Below are 22447 nucleotides of genomic sequence, written 5' to 3'. Positions count from 1 at the left end.
AGATATGGTGTAAACAGTTAATTCGAGTGTCTTTGCAATAGATTTGAAATGAGACCTTGTTTTGTGTATGTAGCTTATCAGCTACATTTTTCATTTACTGCATTTCAGGCGCTGACGTAAAAATGTCTCGAAAGGGTCAAGAAGAAATGCTTATGGAATGGTTAGAGATTCCACTAAGCAGTGATGACGATCTTGAGTGTTTCTCTGACGATTCCATTCAGGATGAGACATATGTTGCTCCAGAATCTGTTGATTGTGATAGTGACAGTAGTGATGAAGAAAGTCAAGTACCAGTAATTAGGACTGAAGATGTTTCTGGAACAATACAATCTGATGTTATAAAGAAGGAATCGACGTCACAGTTGTTTGATAATGCTCTGAAACTGCCATGCAGCAGCAAAAATGTTACCAAAAACAGCAGGAGTGTGGTTTGGAAAGATAAACAGTTGATTATTCCCGAACTGCAGTCAACATTTCATGGCAGTACTTCGTTACCAGAAGAAGTAATAAACTTAAATACTCCATACCAATTCTTCAAACATATATTTCCATCTTAATTGTTTGATCTAATTGTCGAAGAGTCTCATAGATACAGTGTGCAGTGTAATCCTGATAGACCAATAGATTTATCCTGTGATGACATAAAAAAATTTATAGGCATCTGTCTCGTAATGTCAATAGTTCATGTACCTAATACGAGGGATTACTGGCGAGAAATTACTGGTACTTATCTGATCTAGACAACAATGACAGTGAATCAGTATGAGCAAATACGTAAGTTTCTTCACTTCAATGACAACAGTGCAATGATACCCAGGGGTGAAAAAGGTCATGATAGACTCTTCAAGATAAGACCCATAATAGAATTGATGAGATCTCGGTTTCAAACAATACCTGTTGAGGAGTGTGTTTCTGTTGATGAACAGATATGTTCAACAAAGGCTAGAAGTTATTTGAAACAATACATGCCAAACAAGCCTCATAAATATGGATACAAATTATTTGTTATTAGTGGCATATCTGGTTATGCCTACGATTTTGAGATTTTCACTGGAGATGAAAATGAACCAGAAAAAAGAGTGACTCGGGAGGAAGACTTGGGAGCAAGTGCAAATGTTGTAGTTCGACTCAGTAGGATACTACCAAGAAATATGAACCACAAACTGTACTGTGACAATTATTAGACAAGTCTGCCACTGCTTGTATGGTTACATAAACAAGGAATTTACTCACTTGGGACAGTCAGAAGAAACAGAGTGCCAGACTGCAAGCTCCCTTCAGAAGCTGAGCTGAAGAAAATGGCACGAGGTGCATCAGTAGAGCGCGTCGCAACAGTGGATGGTGTCGACATATCAAATGTAGTGTGGAAAGATAACAAGAGTGTGATGTTGCTTTCTACACTTGCTGGACAGCAGCCTATTCATGAAGCAGGGAGGTATGACAAAAAACAAAGTCAAGAATAACAATACCTTGTCCACAAATAATTAAGCTCTACAATAAACATATGGGAGGTGTTGACCTTCTTGACAGCATAATGGGTCGACATAAAATTCTTGTGAAAAGTCGAAAATGGTATATAAGATTGCTTTACCATCTCCTGGGCATGGGATTAGTCAATTCCTGGCTGTTGTATAGGAGAGTAGCAGAAACCAAAGGGATTAGGAGAACTATGAAACTCTCCGAATTTCGAATGGAAATTGCTCACTGTTTGTGTCGCTCAGGTCAAACTTCAGCAAAACGTGGAAGGCCAAGTAATGAACTCGAAAACCAAATACAAGCTAAGAAGACAAAGGGGCCCACAGCACATGTGCCTCCACAAGATGTAAGGCTGGATCAAGTAGGTCACCTGCCTTCGTACTTGCAAGTGAGACGGAGGTGCAAAATGCCAGGATGCAAGGGATTTTCCTGGGTTCAGTGTAATAAATGTGCAGTTGCATTGTGTTTGCACAAACAAAAGATCTGTTTTCAAACTTTTCATGTAAAGTGATTATCACATGCCTGGGTACAAACCTGTTGGAACTAGATACCTTATTGTTCATATATAAAAGTGTATAAAATATACAATAAATGATCAATATTTACAACATTAATGTCCTATTTATTGTTATAGGATTTTTCCCTTCCTATACAGAGTATTTAATCATAATCAACAATTAAATTGCGAGAGAATTGGTCAAAATTGGGGGAGCAAAATAAGCACATTTATTGTGGCTCGTAAGGTGTTAACTCAAAATGTAGCTGCTCAGCTACAAAGCGATTTCCAACAATAGTGCTATGTTAATTTAATTTAAAAAAATTTTCAATATTTTTTTCGAAATGTAGGCACTATAACCTAAATACGGTAATTTTTACAGCTTGAAATAAAAAATCATGCATTTAAGGGTTAAGTCGGCATTGTGCCTTTTGTATTTAATTCCGATCAAATTTCTGTGTTTCATCGTAAATAAGAAAGTCCAAGGGTTACAGTAAATCTAAAGTGAAGCATCGGAATCTAAATCTGGTCCCACAGGAACGGCTCAAAACATATGCAGTAAGAAGAGTCAGTCTTCTTGTACTTAAGTCGGCATTGTGCGTTTTGTATTTAATTTCGATGCAGTTTCTGTGTTTCATCGCCATTAAGAAGGTCCAAGGGATACAGTAAACCTGAAGTGAAACATTGGAATCTAAAACTGGTATCACAGCAAAGGTTCAAAACATAGACCGTAAGCAGATAAAGTCTTCATGTACTAAAGTCTACATTGTGCCTTTTGTGTTTAATTCCGATGAAATTTCTGTGTTCCATCGTCAATAAGAAGGTCTAAGGGAAACAGTAAACCTGAAGTGAAGCATCGGAATCTAAAACTGGTCTCACACTAAAAGTTCAAATCATAGTATGTGAAAAGAGTCAGTCCTCTTGTACTTAAGTAGGCATTGTGCATTTCTATTAAATTCCGATGAAATTTCTGTTTTTCATCGTCAATTAGAAGGTCCAAGATTAGAGTAAACCTGAAGTCAAGCATCGGAATCGAAAACTGGTGTCACAGGACAGGTTCAAATGATAGAATGTAAGAAGAGTCAGTCCTCTTGTACTTATGTCGGCATTGTGCCCGTTGTATTTAATTCCGATCAAATTTCTGTGTTTGATCGTCAATAAGAAGGTCCAAGGGATCCTGTAAGCCTGAAGTGAAGCATTGGAATCTAAAACTGGTCTCACAGGAAAGGTTAAAAACATAGACAGTAAGAAGAGTAAGTCCTCTTGTACTTAAGTCGGCATTGTGCGTTTTCTATTTCATTCCGATGCAATTTCTGTGTTTCATCGTCAATAAGAAGGTCCGAGGGATACAGTAAACCTGAAGTGAAGCATCGAAATCTAAAACTGGTCTCACAGCAAAGGTTCAAAATAAGACCGTAAACAGAGACAGTCTTCTTATACTAAAGTCAACATTGTGCCATTTGTATTTAATTCCGATGAAATTTCTGTTTTTCATCGTCAATTAGAAGGTCCAAGAATAGAGTAAACCTGAAGTCAAGCATCGGAATCTAAAACTGGTGCCACAGGACAGGCTTAAATTATATAATGGAAGAAGAGTAAGTCCTCTTGTACTTAGTCGGCATTGTGTCTTTTGTATTCAATTCCGATGCAATTTCATCGTCAATAAGAAGGTACAAGGGATACAGTAAACCTGAACTGAAGCATCGGAAACTAAAACTGGTCTCACAGGAAAGGTTCAAAACTTAGACAGTAAGAAGAGTCAGTCTTTTAGTACTTAAGTCGGCACTGTGCCTTTTGTATTTAATTCCGATGCAGTTTCTGTGTTTCATCGCCAATACGAAGGTGTAAGGGATACAGTAAACTGGAAGTGAAGCAATGGAATCTAAAACTGGTCTCACAGGAAAGGTCCAAATTTTAGAAGCTAAGAAGAGTCAGTCCTCTTGTACGTAAGTCGGCATTGTGCATTTTGTATTTAATTCCGGTGCAATTTTTATGTTACATCGTCAATTAGAAGATCCACGGGATACAGTAAACCTGAAGTCAAGCATCGGAATCTAAAACTGTTCTCACAGGTAAGGTTCAAATTATGGACAGTAAGAGGAGTCAGTCTTCTTGTAGTTAAGTCGGCAACGTGACTTTTGTATTTAATTCCGATGCAATTTCTGTGTTTCATCGTCAATAAGAATTTCCGAAAGAAACAGCAAACCTGAAGTGAAGCATCGGAATCTGAAGCTGCCCTCACAGGAAGGTTCAAACCATAGAGAGTAAGATGAGTCAGTCTTCTTGCACTGAAGTCAACAATGTGCATTTATATTTTATTCCGATGCAATTTCTGTGTTCCATCGTCAATAAGAAATTCCAAGGGATAGAGTTAACTTGAAGTGAAGCATCGGAATCTAAAACTGGTCTCACAGGATAGGCTCAAAACGTAGACAGTAAGAAGAGTTAGTCTTCTTGTACTTAAGTCGGTAATCTGCCTGTTGTATTTAATTCCCGTGAAATTTCTGTGTTTTATCGTCAATTAGAAGGTCCAAGGGATACAGTAAACCTGAAGTGAAGCATCGGAATCTAAAACTGGTCACACAGAAAAGGTTCAAAACATAGACAGTTAGAAGAGACATTCCTCTTGTACTTAAGTAGGCATCGTGCTTTTGTATTTAATTGCGATGCAATTTCTGTGTTTCATCCTCCATAAGAAGGACCAAGGGATACAGTAAAAATAAAGTGAAGCAACGGAATCTAAAACTGGTCTCACAGGTAAGGTTCAAATCATAATATGAAAGAAGAGTCAGTCCTCTTGTACTTAAGTCGGCATTGTGCCATTTGTTTTTAATTCCGTTGTTATTTCTGTGTTTCATCGTCAATAAGAAGGGCCAAGAATACAGCAAACCTGAAGTCAAGCATCGGAATCTGAAATTGGTCTCACAGGACAGGATCAAATTATAGAATGTAAGAAGAGTCAGTCCTCTCGTACTTAAGTCGGCATTGTCCCCTTGGTATTTAATTCCGATGCAATTTCTCTGTTTCATCGTCAATAAGAAGGTCCAAGGAATACAGTAAGCATGAAGTGAAGCATCGGACTCTAAAACTCGTCTCACAGGAATGGTTCAAAACATCGACAGTAAGAAGAGTCTGTCTTCTTGTACTTAAGTCTGCATTGTGCCTTTTGTATTTAATTCCGATCAAATTTCTGTGTTTCATCGTAAATAAGAAGGTCCAAGCTTTACAGTAAACCTAAAGTGAAGCATCAGAATCTAAATCTGGTCTCACAGGAAAGGCTCAAGTCATAGACAGTAAGAAGAGTCAGTCTTCTTGTACTTAAGTCGGCATTGGGCGTTTTTGTATTTAATTCCGATGCTATTTCTGTGTTTCTTCGTCAATAAGAAGGTCCAATAGATACAGTAGACTTAAAGTGAAGCATCGGAATATAAAACTGGTCTCACAGGATAGGCTCGAAACGTAGACAGTAAGAAGAGTTAGTCTTCTTGTACTTAAGTCGGCAATCCATTCAGGATGAGACATATGTTGCTCCAGAATCTGTTGATTGTGATAGTGACAGTAGTGACGAAGAAAGTCAAGTACCAGTAATTAGGACTGAAGATGTTTCTGGAACAATACAATCTGATGTTATAATGAAGGAATCGACGTCACAGTTGTTTGATAATGCTCTGAAACTGCCATGCAGCAGCAAAAGTGTTACCAAAAACAGCAGGAGTGTGGTTTGGAAAGATAAACAGTTGATTATTCTCGAACTGCAGTCAACATTTCATGGCAGTACTTCGTTACCAGAAGAAGTAATAAACTTAAATACTCCATACCAATTCTTCAAACATATATTTCCATCTTAATTGTTTGATCTAATTGTCGAAGCGTCTCATAGATACAGTGTGCAGTGTAATCCTGATAGACCAATGGATTTATCCTGTGATGACATAAAAAAATTTATAGGCATCTGTCTCGTAATGTCAATAGTTCATGTACCTAATACGAGGGATTACTGGCGAGAAGTTACTGGTACTTATCTGATCTAGATAACAATGACAGTGAATCAGTATGAGCAAATACGTAAGTTTCTTCACTTCAATGACAACAGTGCAATGATACCCAGGGGTGAAGAAGGTCATGATAGACTCTTCAAGATAAGACCCATAATAGAATTGATGAGATCTCGGTTTTAAACAATACCTGTTGAGGAGTGTGTTTCTGTTGATGAACAGATATGTTCAACAAAGGCTGGAAGTTATTTGAAACAATACATGCCAAACAAACCTCATAAATATGGATACAAATTATTTGTTATTAGTGGCATATCTGGTTATGCCTACGATTTTGAGATTTTTACTGGAGATGAAAATGAACCAGAAAAAAGAGTGACTCGGGAGGAAGACTTGGGAGCAAGTGCAAATGTTGTAGTTCGACTCAGTAGGATACTACCAAGAAATATGAACCACAAACTGTACTGTGACAATTATTAGACAAGTCTGCCACTGCTTGTATGGTTACATAAACAAGGAATTTACTCACTTGGGACAGTCAGAAGAAACAGAGTGCCAGACTGCAAGCTCCCTTCAGAAGCTGAGCTGAAGAAAATGGCACGAGGTGCATCAGTAGAGGACGTCGCAACAGTGTATGGTGTCGACATATCAAATGTAGTGTGGAAAGATAACAAGAGTGTGATGTTGCTTTCTACACTTGCTGGACAGCAGCCTATTCATGAAGCAGGGAGGTATGACAAAGAAACAAAGTCAAGAATAACAATACCTTGTCCACAAATAATTAAGCTCTACAATAAACATATGGGAGGTGTTGACCTTCTTGACAGCATAATGGGTCGACATAAAATTCTTGTGAAAAGTCGAAAATGGTATATAAGATTGCTTTACCATCTCCTGGACATGGGAGTAGTCAATTCCTGGCTGTTGTATAGGAGAGTAGCAGAAACCAAAGGGATTAGGAGAACTATGAAACTCTCCGAATTTCGAATGGAAATTGCTCACTGTTTGTGTCGCTCAGGTCAAACTTCAGCAAAACGTGGAAGGCCAAGTAATGAACTCGAAAACCAAATACAAGCTAAGAAGACAAAGGGGCCCACAGCATATGTACCTCCACAAGATGTAAGGCTGGATCAAGTAGGTCACCTGCCTTCGTACTTGCAAGTGAGACGGAGGTGCAAAATGCCAGGATGCAAGGGATTTTCCTGGGTTCAGTGTAATAAATGTGCAGTTGCATTGTGTTTGCACAAACAAAAGAACTGTTTTCAAACTTTTCATGTAAAGTGATTATCACATGCCTGGGTACAAACCTGTTGGAATTAGATACCTTATTGTTCATATATAAAAGTGTATAAAATATACAATAAATGCTCAATATTTACAACATTAATGACCTATTTATTATTTTAGGATTTTTCCCTTCCTATACAGAGTATTTAATCATAATCAACAATTAAATTACGAGAGAATTGGTCAAAATTGAGGGAGCAAAATAAGCACATTTATTGTGGCTTGTAAGGTGTTAACTCAAAATGTAGCTGCTCAGCTACAAAGCGATTTCCAACAATAGTGCTATGTTAATTTAATTTAAAAAAATTTACAATATTTTTTTCGAAATGCAGGCACTATAAACTAAATACGGTAATTTTTACAGCTTGAAAAAAAAAATCATGCATTTAAGGGTTAAGTCGGCATTGTGCCTTTTGTATTTAATTCCGATCAAATTACTGTGTTTCATCGTAAATAAGAAAGTCCAAGGCTTACAGTAAACCTAAAGTGAAGCATCGGAATCTAAATCTGGTCCCACAGGAACGGCTCAAAACATAGGCAGTAAGAAGAGTCAGTCTTCTTGTACTTAAGTCAGCATTGTGCGTTTTGTATTTAATTTCGAAGCAGTTTCTGTGTTTCATCGGCATTAAGAAGGTCCAAGGGATACAGTAAACCTGAAGTGAAACATTGGAATCTAAAACTGGTATCACACCAAAGGTTCAAAACATAGACCGTAAGCAGATAAAGTCTTCATGTACTAAAGTCTACATTGTGCCTTTTGTGTTTAATTCCGATGAAATTTCTGTGTTTCATCGTCAATAAGAAGGTCTAAGGGAAACAGTAAACCTGAAGTGAAGCATCGGAATCTAAAACTGGTCTCACACTAAAAGTTCAAATCATAGTATGTGAAAAGAGTCAGTCCTCTTGTACTTAAGTCGGCATTGTGCATTTCTATTAAATTCCGATGAAATTTCTGTTTTCATCGTCAATTAGAAAGTCCAAGAATAGAGTAAACCTGAAGTCAAGCATCGGAATCTAAAACTGGTGTCACAAGACAGGTTCAAATGATAGAATGTAAGAAGAGTCAGTCCTCTTGTACTTATGTCGGCATTGTGCCCGTTGTATTTAATTCCGATCAAATTTCTGTGTTTGATCGTCAATAAGAAGTTCCAAGGGATCCTGTAAGCCTGAAGTGAAGCATCGGAATCTAAAACTGGTCTCACAGGAAAGGTTAAAAACATAGACAGTAAGAAGAGTAAGTCCTCTTGTACTTAAGTCGGCATTGTGCGTTTTCTATTTCATTCCGATGCAATTTCTGTGTTTCATCGTCAATAAGAAGGTCCGAGGGATACAGTAAACCTGAAGTGAAGCATCGAAATCTAAAACTGGTCTCACAGCAAAGGTTCAAAATAAGACCGTAAGCAGAGACAGTCTTCTTGTACTAAAGTCAACATTGTGCCTTTTGTATTTAATTCCGGTGAAATTTCTGTGTTTCATCGTCAATAAGAAGGAACAAGGGATACTGTAATCCTGAAGTGAAACATCGGAATCTAAAACTGGTCTCACATTAAAAGTTCAAATCATAGTATGTGAGAAGCGTCAGTGCTCTTGTACTTAAGTCGCCATTGTGCCATTTGTATTTAATTCCGATGAAATTTCTGTTTTTCATCGTCAATTAGAAAGTCCAAGAATAGAGTAAACCTGAAGTCAAGCATCGGAATCTAAAACTGGTGCCACAGGACAGGCTCAAATTATATAATGGAAGAAGAGTCAGTCCTCTTGTACTTAGTCGGCATTGTGTCTTTTGTATTCAATTCCGATGCAATTTCATCGTCAATAAGAAGGTACAACGGATACAGTAAACCTGTACTGAAGCATCGGAAACTAAAACTGGTCTCACAGGAAAGGTTCAAAACTTAGACAGTAAGATGAGTCAGTCTTCTTGTACTTAAGTCGGCACTGGGCCTTTTGTATTTAATTCCGATGAAAAATCTGTGTTTCATCGTCAATGAGATGGTCCAAGGAATACGGTTAACCTGAAGTGAAGCATCGGAATCTAAAACTGGTCTCACAGGAAAGGCTCAAAGCATAGACAGTAAGAAGAATCAGTCTTCTTGTACTTAAGTCGGCATTGTGCGTTTTGCATTTAAATCCGATGCAATTTCTGTGTTTCATCGTCAACAAGAAGGTCCAGGGGATACAGTAAACCTGAAGTGGAGCATCGTAATCTGAAACTGGTCTCACAGGAAAGGTTCAAATTATGGACAGTGAAAAGAGTCAGTCCTGTTGTACTTAAGTCGGCAAGTGCCTTTTGTATTTAATTCCGATGCAACTTCTGTGTTTCATCGTCAATACAAAGGTGAAAGAAATACAGTAACCCTGAAGTGAAGCATCGTAAACTAAAACTGGTCTCACAGGAAAGGTTCAGAACATGGGCGGTAAGAAGAGTCAGTCATCCTGTACTTAAGTCGCCATTGTGCGCTTTGTATTTAATTGCGATGCAATTTCTGAGATTCATCGTCAATAAGAAAGTCCAAGAAATACAGACAACCTGAAGTGAAGCATTGGAATCCAAAACTGGTCACACAGGAAAGGTTCAAAATATAGACAGTAAGAAGTGGCAGTCTTCTTGTAATTAAGTCGGCATTGTGATATTTGTATTTAATTCCGATGCAATATCTGTGTTTCGTCGTCAAGAAGAAGACCCAAGGGATCCAGTAAATCTGAAGTGAAGCATCGGAATCCAACACTGGTCTCACAGGTAAGGTTCGAATTATGGACAGTAAGAAGAGTCAGTCTTCTTGTACTTAAGTCGGCTACGTGACTTTTGTATTTAATTCCGATGCAATTTTTGTGCTTCATCGCCAATAAGATGGTCCAAGGGATACAGTAAACCGGAAGTGAAAAATCGGAATTTAAAACTGGTCTCACAGGAAAGATTCAAAATATTGACAGTAAGAAGAATCAGTCTTCTTGTACTTAATTCGGCATTGTGTCTTTTGTATTTAATTCCGATGCAATTTCTGTGTTTCATCGTCAATAAGAATGTCCAAAGGAAACAGCAAACCTGAAGTGAAGCATCGGAAACTGAAGCAGGCCTCACAGGGAAGGATAAAACCATAGAGATGAAGATGAGTCAGTCTTCTTGTACTTAAGTCAACATCATGCATTGTTATTTAATTCCGATGCAATTTCTGAGTTTCGTCGTGAATAAGAAGGTCCAAGGGATACAGTATTCCAGAAGTGATGCATCGATATCTAAAACTGGTCCTACACGAAAGGTTCAACACATAGGCAGTAAGAAGAGTCAGTCTTCTTGTACTTAAGTCGGCATTGTGCCTTATGTATTTAACTCCGATCAAATTTTTGTGTTTCATCGTAAATAAGAAAGACCAAGGGTTACAGTAAACCTAAAGTGAAGCATCGGAATCTAAATCTGGTCTCACAGGAAAGGCTGAAATCATAGACAGTAAGAAGAGTCAGTCTTCTCGTACTTAAGTCGGCATTGGGCGTTTTTTGTATTTAATTCCGATGCTATTTCTGTGTTTCTTCGTCAATAAGAAGTCCAATGGATACAGTAGACTTGAAGTGAAGCATCGGAATCTAAAACTGGTCTTACAGGAAAAGTTCTAAACATAGACGGTAAGAAGAGGCATTCCTCTTGTACGTAAGTCGGCTCTGTGATGTTTGTATTTAATTCCCATGCAATTTCTGTGTTTCATCGACAATAAGAAGGTCCAAGGGATACAGTAAACCTTAAGTGAAGGACCGTAATCAAAAACTGGTCTCACAGGAAGGGTTGAAATCGTAGACAGTAAGAAGTGTCAGTCTTCTTGGTCTGATGTCGGCATTGTGACTTTTGTATTTAATTCCGATGCTATTTCTGTGTTCCATCTTCAATTAGATGGTCCAAGGGATACAGTAAACCTGAAGTGAAGCATCGGAATCTAAAACTGGTCCCACAGGAAAGGCTCAAAACATAGGCAATAAGAAGAGTCAGTCTTCTTGTACTTAAGTCGGCATAGTGCGTTTTGTATTTAATTTCGATGCAATTTCCGTGTTTCATCGTCATTAAGAAGTTCCAAGGGATACAGTAAACTTGAAGTGAAGCATCGGAATGTAAAACTGGTCTCACAGGAATGGTCCAAAACATCGACAGTAAGAAAAGTCTGTCTTCTAGTACTTAAGTCGGCATTGTGCCTTTTGTATTTAATTCCGATAAAATTTCTGTGTTTCGTAGTGAATAAGAAGGTCCAAGGGATACAGTATTCCAGAAGTGAAGCATCGATATATAAAACTGGTCCCACAGGAACGGTTCAACACATAGGCAGTAAGAAGAGTCAGTCTTCTTGTACTTAAGTCGGCATTGTTCCTTTTGTATTTATTTCCGATCAAATGTCTGTGTTTCATCGTGAATAAGAAGGTCCAAAGGTTACAGTAAACTTAAAATGAAGCATCGGAATCTAAATGTGGACTCACAGGAAAGGCTCAAATCATAGACAGTGTGAAGAGTCAGTCTTCTTGTACTTAGTCGACATTGGGCGTTTTTGTTTTTAATTCCGATGGTATTTCATTGTTTCTTCGTCAATAAGAAGGTCCAATGGATACAGTAGACTTGAAGTGAAGTATCGGGATCTAAAATTGGTCTTACAGGAAAAGTTCTAAACATAGACCGTAAGAAGACACATTCCTCTTGTACTTACGTCGGCTCTGTGATGTTTGTATTTAATTCCCATGCAATTTCTGTGTTTCATCGTCAATAAGATGGTCCAAGGGATACAGTAAACCTGAAGTGAAACATTGGAATCTAAAACTGGTATCACAGCAAAGGTTCATAACATAGACCGTAAGCAGAGACAGTCTTCTTGTACTAAAGTCTACATTGTGCCTTTTGTATTTAATTCCGATGACATTTCTGTGTTTCATCGTAAATAAGAAGGTAAAAGGAATACAGTAACTCTGAAGTGAAGCATCGGAAACTAAAACTGGTCTCACAGGAAAGGTACAAAACATTGACAGTGAGAAGAGTCAGCCCTCTTGTATTCAAGTCGGCATCGTGCCTTTTGTATTGAATTGCGATGCAATTTCTGTGACTCATCGTCAATAAGAAAGTCCAAGAAATACAGAGAACCTGAAGTGAAGCATTGGAATCCAAAACTGGTCACACAGGAAAGGTTCAAAAAATAGACAATAAGAAGAGGCAGTCTTCTTGTACTTAAGTCGGCATTGTGATTTTTGTATTTTATTCCGATGCAATATCTGTGTTTCGTCGTCAATAAGAATGTCCAAAGGAAACAGCAAACCTGAAGTGTAGCATCGGAATCTGAAGCTGGCCTCACAGGAAAGGTTCAAACCATAGAGAGTAAGATGAGACATTCCTCTTGTACTTAAGTCGGCATCGTGCCTTTTGTATTTAATTGCGATGCAATTGCTGTGTTTCTTCGTCCATAAGAAGGTCCAAGGGATACAGTAAAAATAAAGTGAAGCATCGGAATCCGAAACTGGTCTCACAGGAAAGGTTCAAATCATAGAATGAAAGAAGAGTCAGTCCTCTTGTACTTAAGTCGGCACTGGGCCTTTTGTATTTAATTCCGATGAAATATCTGTGTTTCATCGTCAATGAGATGGTCCAAGGAATACGGTTAACCTGAAGTGAAGCATCGGAATCTAAAACTGGTCTCACAGGAAAGGCTCAAAGCATAGACAGTAAGAAGAATCAGTCTTCTTGTACTTAAGTCGGCATTGTGCGTTTTGCATTTAAATCCGATGCAATTTCTGTGTTTCATCGCCAATAAGAAAGTCCAATGGTTACAGTAAACCAGAAGTGAAGCATCGGAATGTAAGACTGGTCTCACAGGAAAGGTTCAAGACATAGAAAGTAATAAGAGACATTCCTCTTGTACTTAAGTCGGCAATGTGCCTTTTGTATTTAATTCCGATGCAATTTCTCTGTTTCATCGTAAATAAGAAGGTAAAAGAAATACAGTAACCCTGAAGTGAAGCATCGTAAACTAAAACTGGTCTCACAGGAAAGGTTCAGAACATGGACGGTAAGAAGAGTCAGTCATCCTGTACTTAAGTCGCCATTGTGCCCTTTGTATTTAATTGCGATGCAATTTCTGAGATTCCTCGTCAATAAGAAAGTCCAAGAAATACAGACAACCTGAAGTGAAGCATTGGAATCCAAAACTGGTCACACAGGAAAGGTTCAAAATATAGACAGTAAGAAGTGGCAGTCTTCTTGTAATTAAGTCGGCATTGTGATATTTGTATTTAATTCCGATGCAATATCTGTGTTTCGTCGTCAAGAAGAAGAGCCATGGGATCCAGTAGATCTGAAGTGAAGCATCGGAATCCAACACTGGTCTCACAGGTAAGGTTCAAATTATGGACAGAAAACCAATGTGCACTCCGTGTGCATACCGGGGGGAGTCATTCCAGATGTGGAAAGGGTCCTTCCGGATGCCATGAAGAGTACAGGGTGCACCCATCTGCAGGTGGTCGCTCATGTCGGCACCAATGATGTGTGTCGCTATGGATCGGAGGAAATCCTCTCTGGCTTCCGGCGGCTATCTGATTTGGTGAAGACTGCCAGTCTCGCTAGCGGGATGAAAGCAGAGCTCACCATCTGCAGCATCGTCGACAGGACTGACTGCGGACCTTTGGTACAGAGCCGAGTGGAGGGTCTGAATCAGAGGCTGAGACGGTTCTGTGACCGTGTGGGCTGCAGATTCCTCGACTTGCGCCATAGGGTGGTGGGGTTTCGGGTTCCGCTGGATAGGTCAGGAGTCCACTACACACAACAAGCGGCTACACGGGTAGCAGGGGTTGTGTGGCGTGGGCTGGGCGGTTTTTTAGGTTAGATGGCCTTGGGCAAGTACAGAAAGGGCAACAGCCTCAACGGGTGCGGGGCAAAGTCAGGACATGCGGGGACCAAGCAGCAATCGGTATTGTAATTGTCAACTGTCGAAGCTGCGTTGGTAAAGTACCGGAACTTCAAGCGCTGATAGAAAGCACCGAAGCTGTATCGTTATAGGTACAGAAAGCTGGCTTAAGCCAGAGATAAATTCTGCCGAAATTTTTACAAAGGTACACACGGTGTTTAGAAAGGATAGATTGCATGCAACCGGTGGTGGAGTGTTCATCGCAGTTAGTAGTAGTTTATCCTGTAGTGAAGTAGAAGTGGATAGTTCCTGTGAATTATTATGGGTGGAGGTTACACTAAACAACCGAACTAGGTTAATAATTGGCTCCTTTTACCGACCTCCCGACTCAGCAGCATTAGTGGCAGAACAACTGAGAGAAAATTTGGAATACATTTCACATAAATTTTCTCAGCATGTTATAGTCTTAGGTGGAGATTTCAATTTACCAGATATAGACTGGGACACTCAGATGTTTAGGACGGGTGGTAGGGACAGAGCATCGAGTGACATTATACTGAGTGCACTATCCGAAAATTACCTCGAGCAATTAAACGGAGAACCGACTCGTGGAGATAACATCTTGGACCTACTGATAACAAACAGACCCGAACTTTTCGAATCTGTATGTACAGAACAGGGAATCAGTGATCATAAGGCCGTTGCAGCATCCCTGAATATGGAAGTTAATAGGAATATAAAAAAAGGGAGGAAGGTTTATCTGTTTAGCAAGAGTAATAGAAGGCAGATTTCAGACTACCTAACAGATCAAAACGAAAATTTCTGTTCCGACACTGACAATGTTGAGTGTTTATGGAAAAAGTTCAAGGCAATCGTAAAATGCGTTTTAGACAGGTACGTGCCGAGTAAAACTGTGAGGGACGGGAAAAACCCACCGTGGTACAACAACAAAGTTAGGAAACTACTGCGAAAGCAAAGAGAGCTCCACTCCAAGTTTAAACGCAGCCAAAACCTCTCAGACAAACTGAAGCTAAACGATGTCAAAGTTAGCGTAAGGAGGGCTATGCGTGAAGCGTTCATTGAATTCGAAAGTAAAATTCTATGTACCGACTTGACAGAAAATCCTAGGAAGTTCTGGTCTTACGTTAAATCAGTAAGTGGCTCGAAACAGCATATCCAGACACTACGGGATGATGATGGCATTGAAACAGAGGATGACACGCGTAAAGCTGAAATACTAAACACCTTTTTCCAAAGCTGTTTCACAGAGGAAGACCGCACTGCAGTTCCTTCTCTAAATCCTCGCACAAACGAAAAAATGGCTGACATCGAAATAAGTGTCCAAGGAATAGAAAAGCAACTGGAATCACTCAATAGAGGAAAGTCCACTGGACCTGACGGGATACCAATTCGATTCTACACAGAGTACGCGAAAGAACTTGCCCCCCTTCTAACAGCCGTGTACCGCAAATCTCTAGAGGAACGGAGGGTTCCAAATGATTGGAAAAGAGCACAGATAGTCCCAGTCTTCAAGAAGGGTCGTCGAGCAGATGCGCAAAACTATAGACCTATATCTCTTACGTCGATCTCTTGTAGAATTTTAGAACATGTTTTTTGCCCGCGTATCATGTCATTTCTGGAAACCCAGAATCTACTATGTAGGAATCAACATGGATTCCGGAAACAGCGATCGTGTGAGACCCAACTCGCCTTATTTGTTCATGAGACCCAGAAAATATTAGATACAGGCTCCCAGGTAGATGCTATTTTTCTTGACTTCCGGAAGGCGTTCGATACAGTTCCGCACTGTCGCCTGATAAACAAAGTAAGAGCCTACGGAATATCAGACCAGCTGTGTGGCTGGATTGAAGAGTTTTTAGCAAACAGAACACAGCATGTTGTTATCAATGGAGAGACGTCTACAGACGTTAAAGTAACCTCTGGCGTGCCACAGGGGAGTGTTATGGGACCATTGCTTTTCACAATATATATAAATGACTTAGTAGATAGTGTCGGAAGTTCCATGCGGCTTTTCGCGGATGATGCTGTAGTATACAGAGAAGTTGCTGCATTAGAAAATTGTAGCGAAATACAGGAAGATCTGCAGCGGATAGGCACTTGGTGCAGGGAGTGGCAACTGACCCTTAACATAGACAAATGTAATATATTGCGAATACATAGAAAGAAGGATCCTTTATTGTATGATTATATGATAGCGGAACAAACACTGGTAGCAGTTACTTCTGTAAAATATCTGGGAGTATGCGTACGGAACGATTTGAAATGGAATGATCATATAAAACTAATTGTTGGTAAGGCGGGTACCAGGTTGAGATTCATTGGGAGAGTGCTTAGAAAATGTAGTCCATCAACAAAGGAGGTGGCTTACAAAACACTCGTTCGACCTATACTTGAGTGTTGCTCATCAGTGTGGGATCTGTACCAGGTCGGGTTGACGGAGGAGATAGAGAAGATCCAAAGAAGAGCGGCGCGTTTCGTCACTGGGTTATTTGGTAACCGTGATAGCGTTACGGAGATGTTTAATAAACTCAAGTGGCAGACTCTGCAAGAGAGGCGCTCTGCATTGCGGTGTAGCTTGCTCGCCAGGTTTCGAGAGAGTGCGTTTCTGGATGAGGTATCGAATATATTGCTTCCCCCTACTTATACTTCCCGAGGAGATCACGAATGTAAAATTAGAGAGATTAGAGCGCGCACGGAGGCTTTCAGACAGTCGTTCTTCCCGCGAACCATACGCGACTGGAACAGGAAAGGGAGGTAATGACAGTGGCACGTAAAGTGCCCTCCGCCACACACCGTTGGGTGGCTTGCGGAGTATCAATGTAGATGTAGATGTAGACAGTAAGAAGAGTCAGTCTTCTTGTACTTAAGTCGGCTACGTGACTTTTGTATTTAATTCCGATGCAATTTTTGTGCTTCATCGCCAATAAGATGGTCCAAGGGATACAGTAAACCGGAAGTGAAACATCGGAATTTAAAACTGGTCTCACAGGAAAGATTCAAAATATTGACAGTAAGAAGAATCAGTCTTCTTGTACTTATTTCGGCATTGTGCCTTTTGTATTTAATTCCGATGCAATTTCTGTGTTTCATCGTCAATAAGAATGTCCAAAGGAAACAGCAAACCTGAAGTGAAGCATCGGAAACTGAAGCAGGCCTCAGAGGGAAGGATCATACCATAGAGATTAAGATGAGTCAGTCTTCTTGTACTTAAGTCAACATCATGCATTGTTATTTAATTCCGATGCAATTTCTGAGTTTCGTCGTGAATAAGAAGGTCCAAGGGATACAGTATTCCAGAAGTGAAGCATCGATATCTAAAAGTGGTCCTACACGAAAGGTTCAACACATAGGCAGTAAGAAGAGTCAGTCTTCTTGTACTTAAGTCGGCATTGTGCCTTATGTATTTAACTCCGATCAAATTTTTGTGTTTCATCGTAAATAAGAAAGACCAAGGGTTACAGTAAACCGAAAGTGAAGCATCGGAATCTAAATCTGGTCTCACAGGAAAGGCTGAAATCATAGACAGTAAGAAGAGTCAGTCTTCTTGTACTTAAGTCGGCATTGGGCGTTTTTTGTATTTAATTCCGATGCTATTTCTGTGTTTCTTCGTCAATAAGAAGTCCAATGGATACAGTAGACTTGAAGTGAAACATCGGAATCTAAAACTGGTCTTACAGGAAAAGTTCTAAACATAGACGGTAAGAAGAGGCATTCCTCTTGTACGTAAGTCGGCTCTGTGATGTTTGTATTTAATTCCCATGCAATTTCTGTGTTTCATCGACAATAAGAAGGTCCAAGGGATACAGTAAACCTTAAGTGAAGCACCGTAATCAAAAACTGGTCTCACAGGAAGGGTTCAAATCGTAGACAGTAAGAAGTGTCAGTCTTCTTGTTCTGATGTCGGCATCGTGACTTTTGTATTTAATTCCGATGCTATTTCTGCGTTTCATCGTCAATTAGATGGTCCAAGGGATACAGTAAACCTGAAGTGAAGCATCGGAATCTAAAACTGGTCCCACAGGAAAGGCTCAAAACATAGGCAATAAGAAGAGTCAGTCTTCTTGTACTTAAGTCGGCATTGTGCGTTTTGTATTTAATTTCGATGCAATTTCCGTGTTTCATCGTCATTAAGAAGTTCCAAGGGATAAAGTAAACTTGAAGTGAAGCATCGGAATGTAAAACTGGTCTCACAGGAAAGGTCCAAAACATCGACATTAAGAAAAGTCTGTCTTCTAGTACTTAAGTCGGCATTGTGCCTTTTGTATTTAATTCCGATGAAATTTCTGTGTTTCGTCGTGAATAAGAAGGTCCAAGGGATACAGTATTCCAGAAGTGAAGCATCGATATATAAAACTGGTCCCACAGGAACGGTTCAACACATAGGCAGTAAGAAGAGTCAGTCTTCTTGTACTTAAGTCGGCATTGTTCCTTTTGTATTTATTTCCGATCAAATGTCTGTGTTTCATCGTGAATAAGAAGGTCCAAAGGTTACAGTAAACTTAAAATGAAGCATCGGAATCTAAATGTGGACTCACAGGAAAGGCTCAAATCATAGACAGTGTGAAGAGTCAGTCTTCTTGTAGTTAGTCGACATTGGGCGTTTTTGTATTTAATTCCGATGGTATTTCATTGTTTCTTCGTCAATAAGAAGGTCCAATGGATACAGTAGACTTGAAGTGAAGTATCGGAATCTAAAATTGGTCTTACAGGAAGAGTTCTAAACATAGACCGTAAGAAGACACATTCCTCTTGTACTTAAGTCGGCTCTGTGATGTTTGTATTTAATTCCCATGCAATATCTGTGTTTCATCGTCAATAAGATGGTCCAAGGGATACAGTAAACCTGAAGTGAAGCATCGGAATCTAAAACTGGTCCCACAGGAAAGGCTCAAAACATAGGCAGTGAGAAGAGTCAGTCTTCTGTTTCTTAAGTCGGCATTGTGGGTTTTGTATTTATTTTCGATGCAATTTCCGTGTGTCATCGTCATTAAGAAATTCCAAGGGATACAGTAAACCTGAAGTGAAACATTGGAATCTAAAACTGGTATCACAGCAAAGGTTCATAACATAGACCGTAAGCAGAGACAGTCTTCTTGTACTAAAGTCTACATTGTGCCTTTTGTATTTAATTCCGATGAAATTTCTGTGTTTTATCGTCAATAATAAGGTCTAAGGGAAACAGTAAACCTGAAATGAGGCATTGGAATCTAAAACTGGTCTCACACTAAAAGTTCAAATCATAGTGTGTGAAAAGAGTCAGTCCTCTTGTACTTAAGTCAGCATTGTGCCATTTCTATTTAATTCCGATGAAATTTCTGTTTTTCATCGTCAATTAGAAGGTCCAAGATTAGAGTATACCTGAAGTCAAGCTTCGGAATCTAAAACTGGTGTCACAGGACAGGTTCAATTTATTGAATGTTAGAAGAGTCAGTCCTCTTGTACTTAAGTCGGCAATGTGCCTTTTGTATTTAATTCCGATGCAATTTCTCTGTTTCATCGTAAATAAGAAGGTAAAAGGAATACAGTAACTCTGAAGTGAAGCATCGGTAACTAAAACTGGTCTCACAGGAAAGGTACAAACATTGACAGTGAGAAGAGTCAGCCTTCTTGTATTCAAGTCGGCATCGTGCCTTTTGTATTTAATTGCGATGCAATTTCTGTGACTCATCGTCAATAAGAAAGTCCAAGAAATACAGAGAACCTGAAGTGAAGCATTGGAATCCAAAACTGGTCACACAGGAAAGGTTCAAAAAATAGACAATAAGAAGAGGCAGTCTTCTTGTACTTAAGTCGGCATTGTGATTTTTGTATTTAATTCCGATGCCATATCTGTGTTTCGTCGTCAATAAGAATGTCCAAAGGAAACAGCAAACCTGAAGTGAAGCATCGGAATCTGAAGCTGGCCTCACAGGAAAGGTTCAAACCATAGAGAGTAAGATGAGACATTCCTCTTGTACTTAAGTCGGCATCGTGCCTTTTGTATTTAATTGCGATGCAATTTCTGTGTTTCTTCGTCCATAAGAAGGTCCAAGGGATACAGTAAAAATAAAGTGAAGCATCGGAATCTGAAACTGGTCTCACAGGAAAGGTTCAAATCATAGTAAGAAAGAAGAGTCAGTCCTCTTGTACTTAAGTCGGCATGTGCCATTTGCTTTTAAATTCCTGTGATGTTTCTGTGTTTCATCGTAAATAAGAAGGTCCAAGGGTTGCAGTAAACCTATAGTGAAGCATCGGAATCTAAATCTGGTCTCACAGGAAAGGCTCAAGTCATAGACAGTAAGAAGAGTCAGTCTTCTTGTACTTAAGTCGGCATTGGGCTATTTTGTATTTATTTCCGATGCAATTTCTGTGTTTCTTCGTCATTAAGAAGGTCCAATGGATACAGTAGACTTCAAGTGAAGCATCGGAATCTAAAACTGGTCTTACAGGTAAAGTTCTTAACCTAGACGGTAAGTAGAGACATTCCTCTTGTACTTAAGTCGGCTCTGTGATGTTTGTATGTAATTCCCACGCAATTTCTGTGTTTTGTCGTCAATAGGAAGGTCCAAGGGATACAGTAAACGAGAAGTGAAGCATCGTAACCAAAAACTGGTCTCTCAGGAAGGGTTCAAATCTTAGACAGTAAGAAGAGTCAGTCTTCTTGTACTTAAGTCGGCATTGTGCCTTTTGTATTTAATTCCGATGCAATTTCTGTGTTTTATCGTCAATAAGAAGGTCCAAGGAATGCAGTAAGCCTGAAGTGAAGCATCGCACTATAAAACAGGTCTCACAGGAAAGGTTCATATCATAGAATGTTAGAAGACTCAGTCCTCTTAAACATAAGTCGGCATTGTGCCTTTTGTATTTAATTCCGATGCAATTTCTGTGTTTCATCGTCAATAAGAAGGTGAAAGGGATACAGTAAACCTGAAGTGAAGCATCGGAATCCAAAACTGGTCCCACAGGAAAGGTTCAAGTCATAGAATGTTAGAAGGGTCAGTCCTCTTGCACGTAAGTCGGCAATGTGCCTTTTGTATATAATTCCGATGCAACTTCTGTGTTTCATCGTCTATAAGAAGGGCCAAGGGACCCAGCAAGCCTGAAGTGAAGCATCGGACTCAAAAACCAGTCTCACAGGAAAGGTTCATAACATAGAGAGTAAGAAGAGTCAGTCTTCTTGTACTTAAGTCGGCATTGTGCGTTTTGTAGTTAATTCCGATGCAATTTCTGTGTTTCATCGTCAATAAGAAGTTCCAAGGGCTACAGTAAACGTGAAGTGAAGCATCAGAATCTAAAACTGGTCTCACACGAAAGGTTCAAAACATAGACAGTAAGAAGAGACAGTCACCTTGTAGTTAAGTCGGCATTATGCCTTTTGTATTTAATTCCGATGCAATTTCTGTGTTTCATCGTCAATAAGAATGTGCAAGGGATACAGCAAACCTGAAGTGAAGTATCAGAAACTAAAACTGGTCTCACAGGAAAGATTCAAATCATAGAATGTTAGAAGTGTCAGTCCTCTTGTACGTAAGTCGGCAATGTGCCTTTGGTATTTAATTTCGATGCAATTTCTGTGTTTCATCGTCAATAAGAAGGTCCAAGGGATACAGTAAACCTGAAGTGAAGCATCTGAATCTGAAGCTGGTCTCACAGGAAAGGCTCTAATCTTAGAGAGTAAGATGAGTCTGTCTTCTTGTACTTGTGCATTGTGCATTTGTATTTATTTCCGATGCAATTACTCTGTATCATCGTCAATTAGATGGTACAAGGGATACAGAAACCCTGAAGTGAAGCATCGATATCCATAACTGGTCTCACAGGAAAGGATCAACTCATAGACAGTAAGAAGAGTCGGTATACTTGTACTTAAGTCGGCATTGTGCCTTTTGTATTTAATTCCGTTGCAATTTCTGTGTTCCATCGTCAATACCAATGTCCAAGGGTTACAGTAAACTTGAAGTGATGAATGGGAATCTAAAACTGGTGTAACAGGATAGGCTCTAAAGATAGACAGTAATAAGAGTCAGCCTTCTTGTACGTAAGTCGGCATTGTGACTTTTACATTTAATTCCGGTGCAATTTCTGTGTTTCATCGTCAATAAGAAGGTCCAAGGGATACAGTTACGCTGAAGTGAAGCATCGGAATCTAAAACTGGTCTCACTGGAAAGGTTCAATGCATAGACAGTAAGAAGAAAGATTCGTCTTGTACTTATGTCATCATTGTAGCTTTTGTATGTAATTCCCATGCAATTTCTGTGTTTCATCGTCAATAAGAAGGTCCAAGGGTAACAGTAAACTTGAAGTGAACCATCGGAATCTAAAACTGGTC

At 39.5% G+C, this 22447-nt stretch overlaps 2 protein-coding genes across 2 annotated transcripts; both read left to right on the top strand.

Moving 5' to 3' along the window:
- Positions 1-746: 746 nt before the first annotated feature.
- On the top strand, positions 747-1463 carry LOC124771054 (piggyBac transposable element-derived protein 4-like). The gene is made up of 2 exons (XM_047249278.1): positions 747-1131; positions 1222-1463. The coding sequence occupies exons 1-2, from the start codon at positions 747-749 to the stop codon at positions 1461-1463; spliced, it is 627 nt and encodes a 208-aa protein (XP_047105234.1).
- A 4546-nt stretch (positions 1464-6009) lies between these two features.
- LOC124771053 (piggyBac transposable element-derived protein 2-like) lies at positions 6010-7404 on the top strand. The gene is made up of 4 exons (XM_047249277.1): positions 6010-6143; positions 6276-6394; positions 6485-7128; positions 7375-7404. The coding sequence occupies exons 1-4, from the start codon at positions 6010-6012 to the stop codon at positions 7402-7404; spliced, it is 927 nt and encodes a 308-aa protein (XP_047105233.1).
- Positions 7405-22447: the final 15043 nt, after the last annotated feature.

The sequence above is a fragment of the Schistocerca piceifrons genome, unplaced genomic scaffold, assembly GCF_021461385.2.
Source record: "Schistocerca piceifrons isolate TAMUIC-IGC-003096 unplaced genomic scaffold, iqSchPice1.1 HiC_scaffold_883, whole genome shotgun sequence".
NCBI lineage: Eukaryota > Metazoa > Arthropoda > Insecta > Orthoptera > Acrididae > Schistocerca > Schistocerca piceifrons.
The sequence above is the reverse complement of the archived record's forward strand: the minus strand, read 5'-3'. Positions and strand labels throughout refer to the sequence as shown.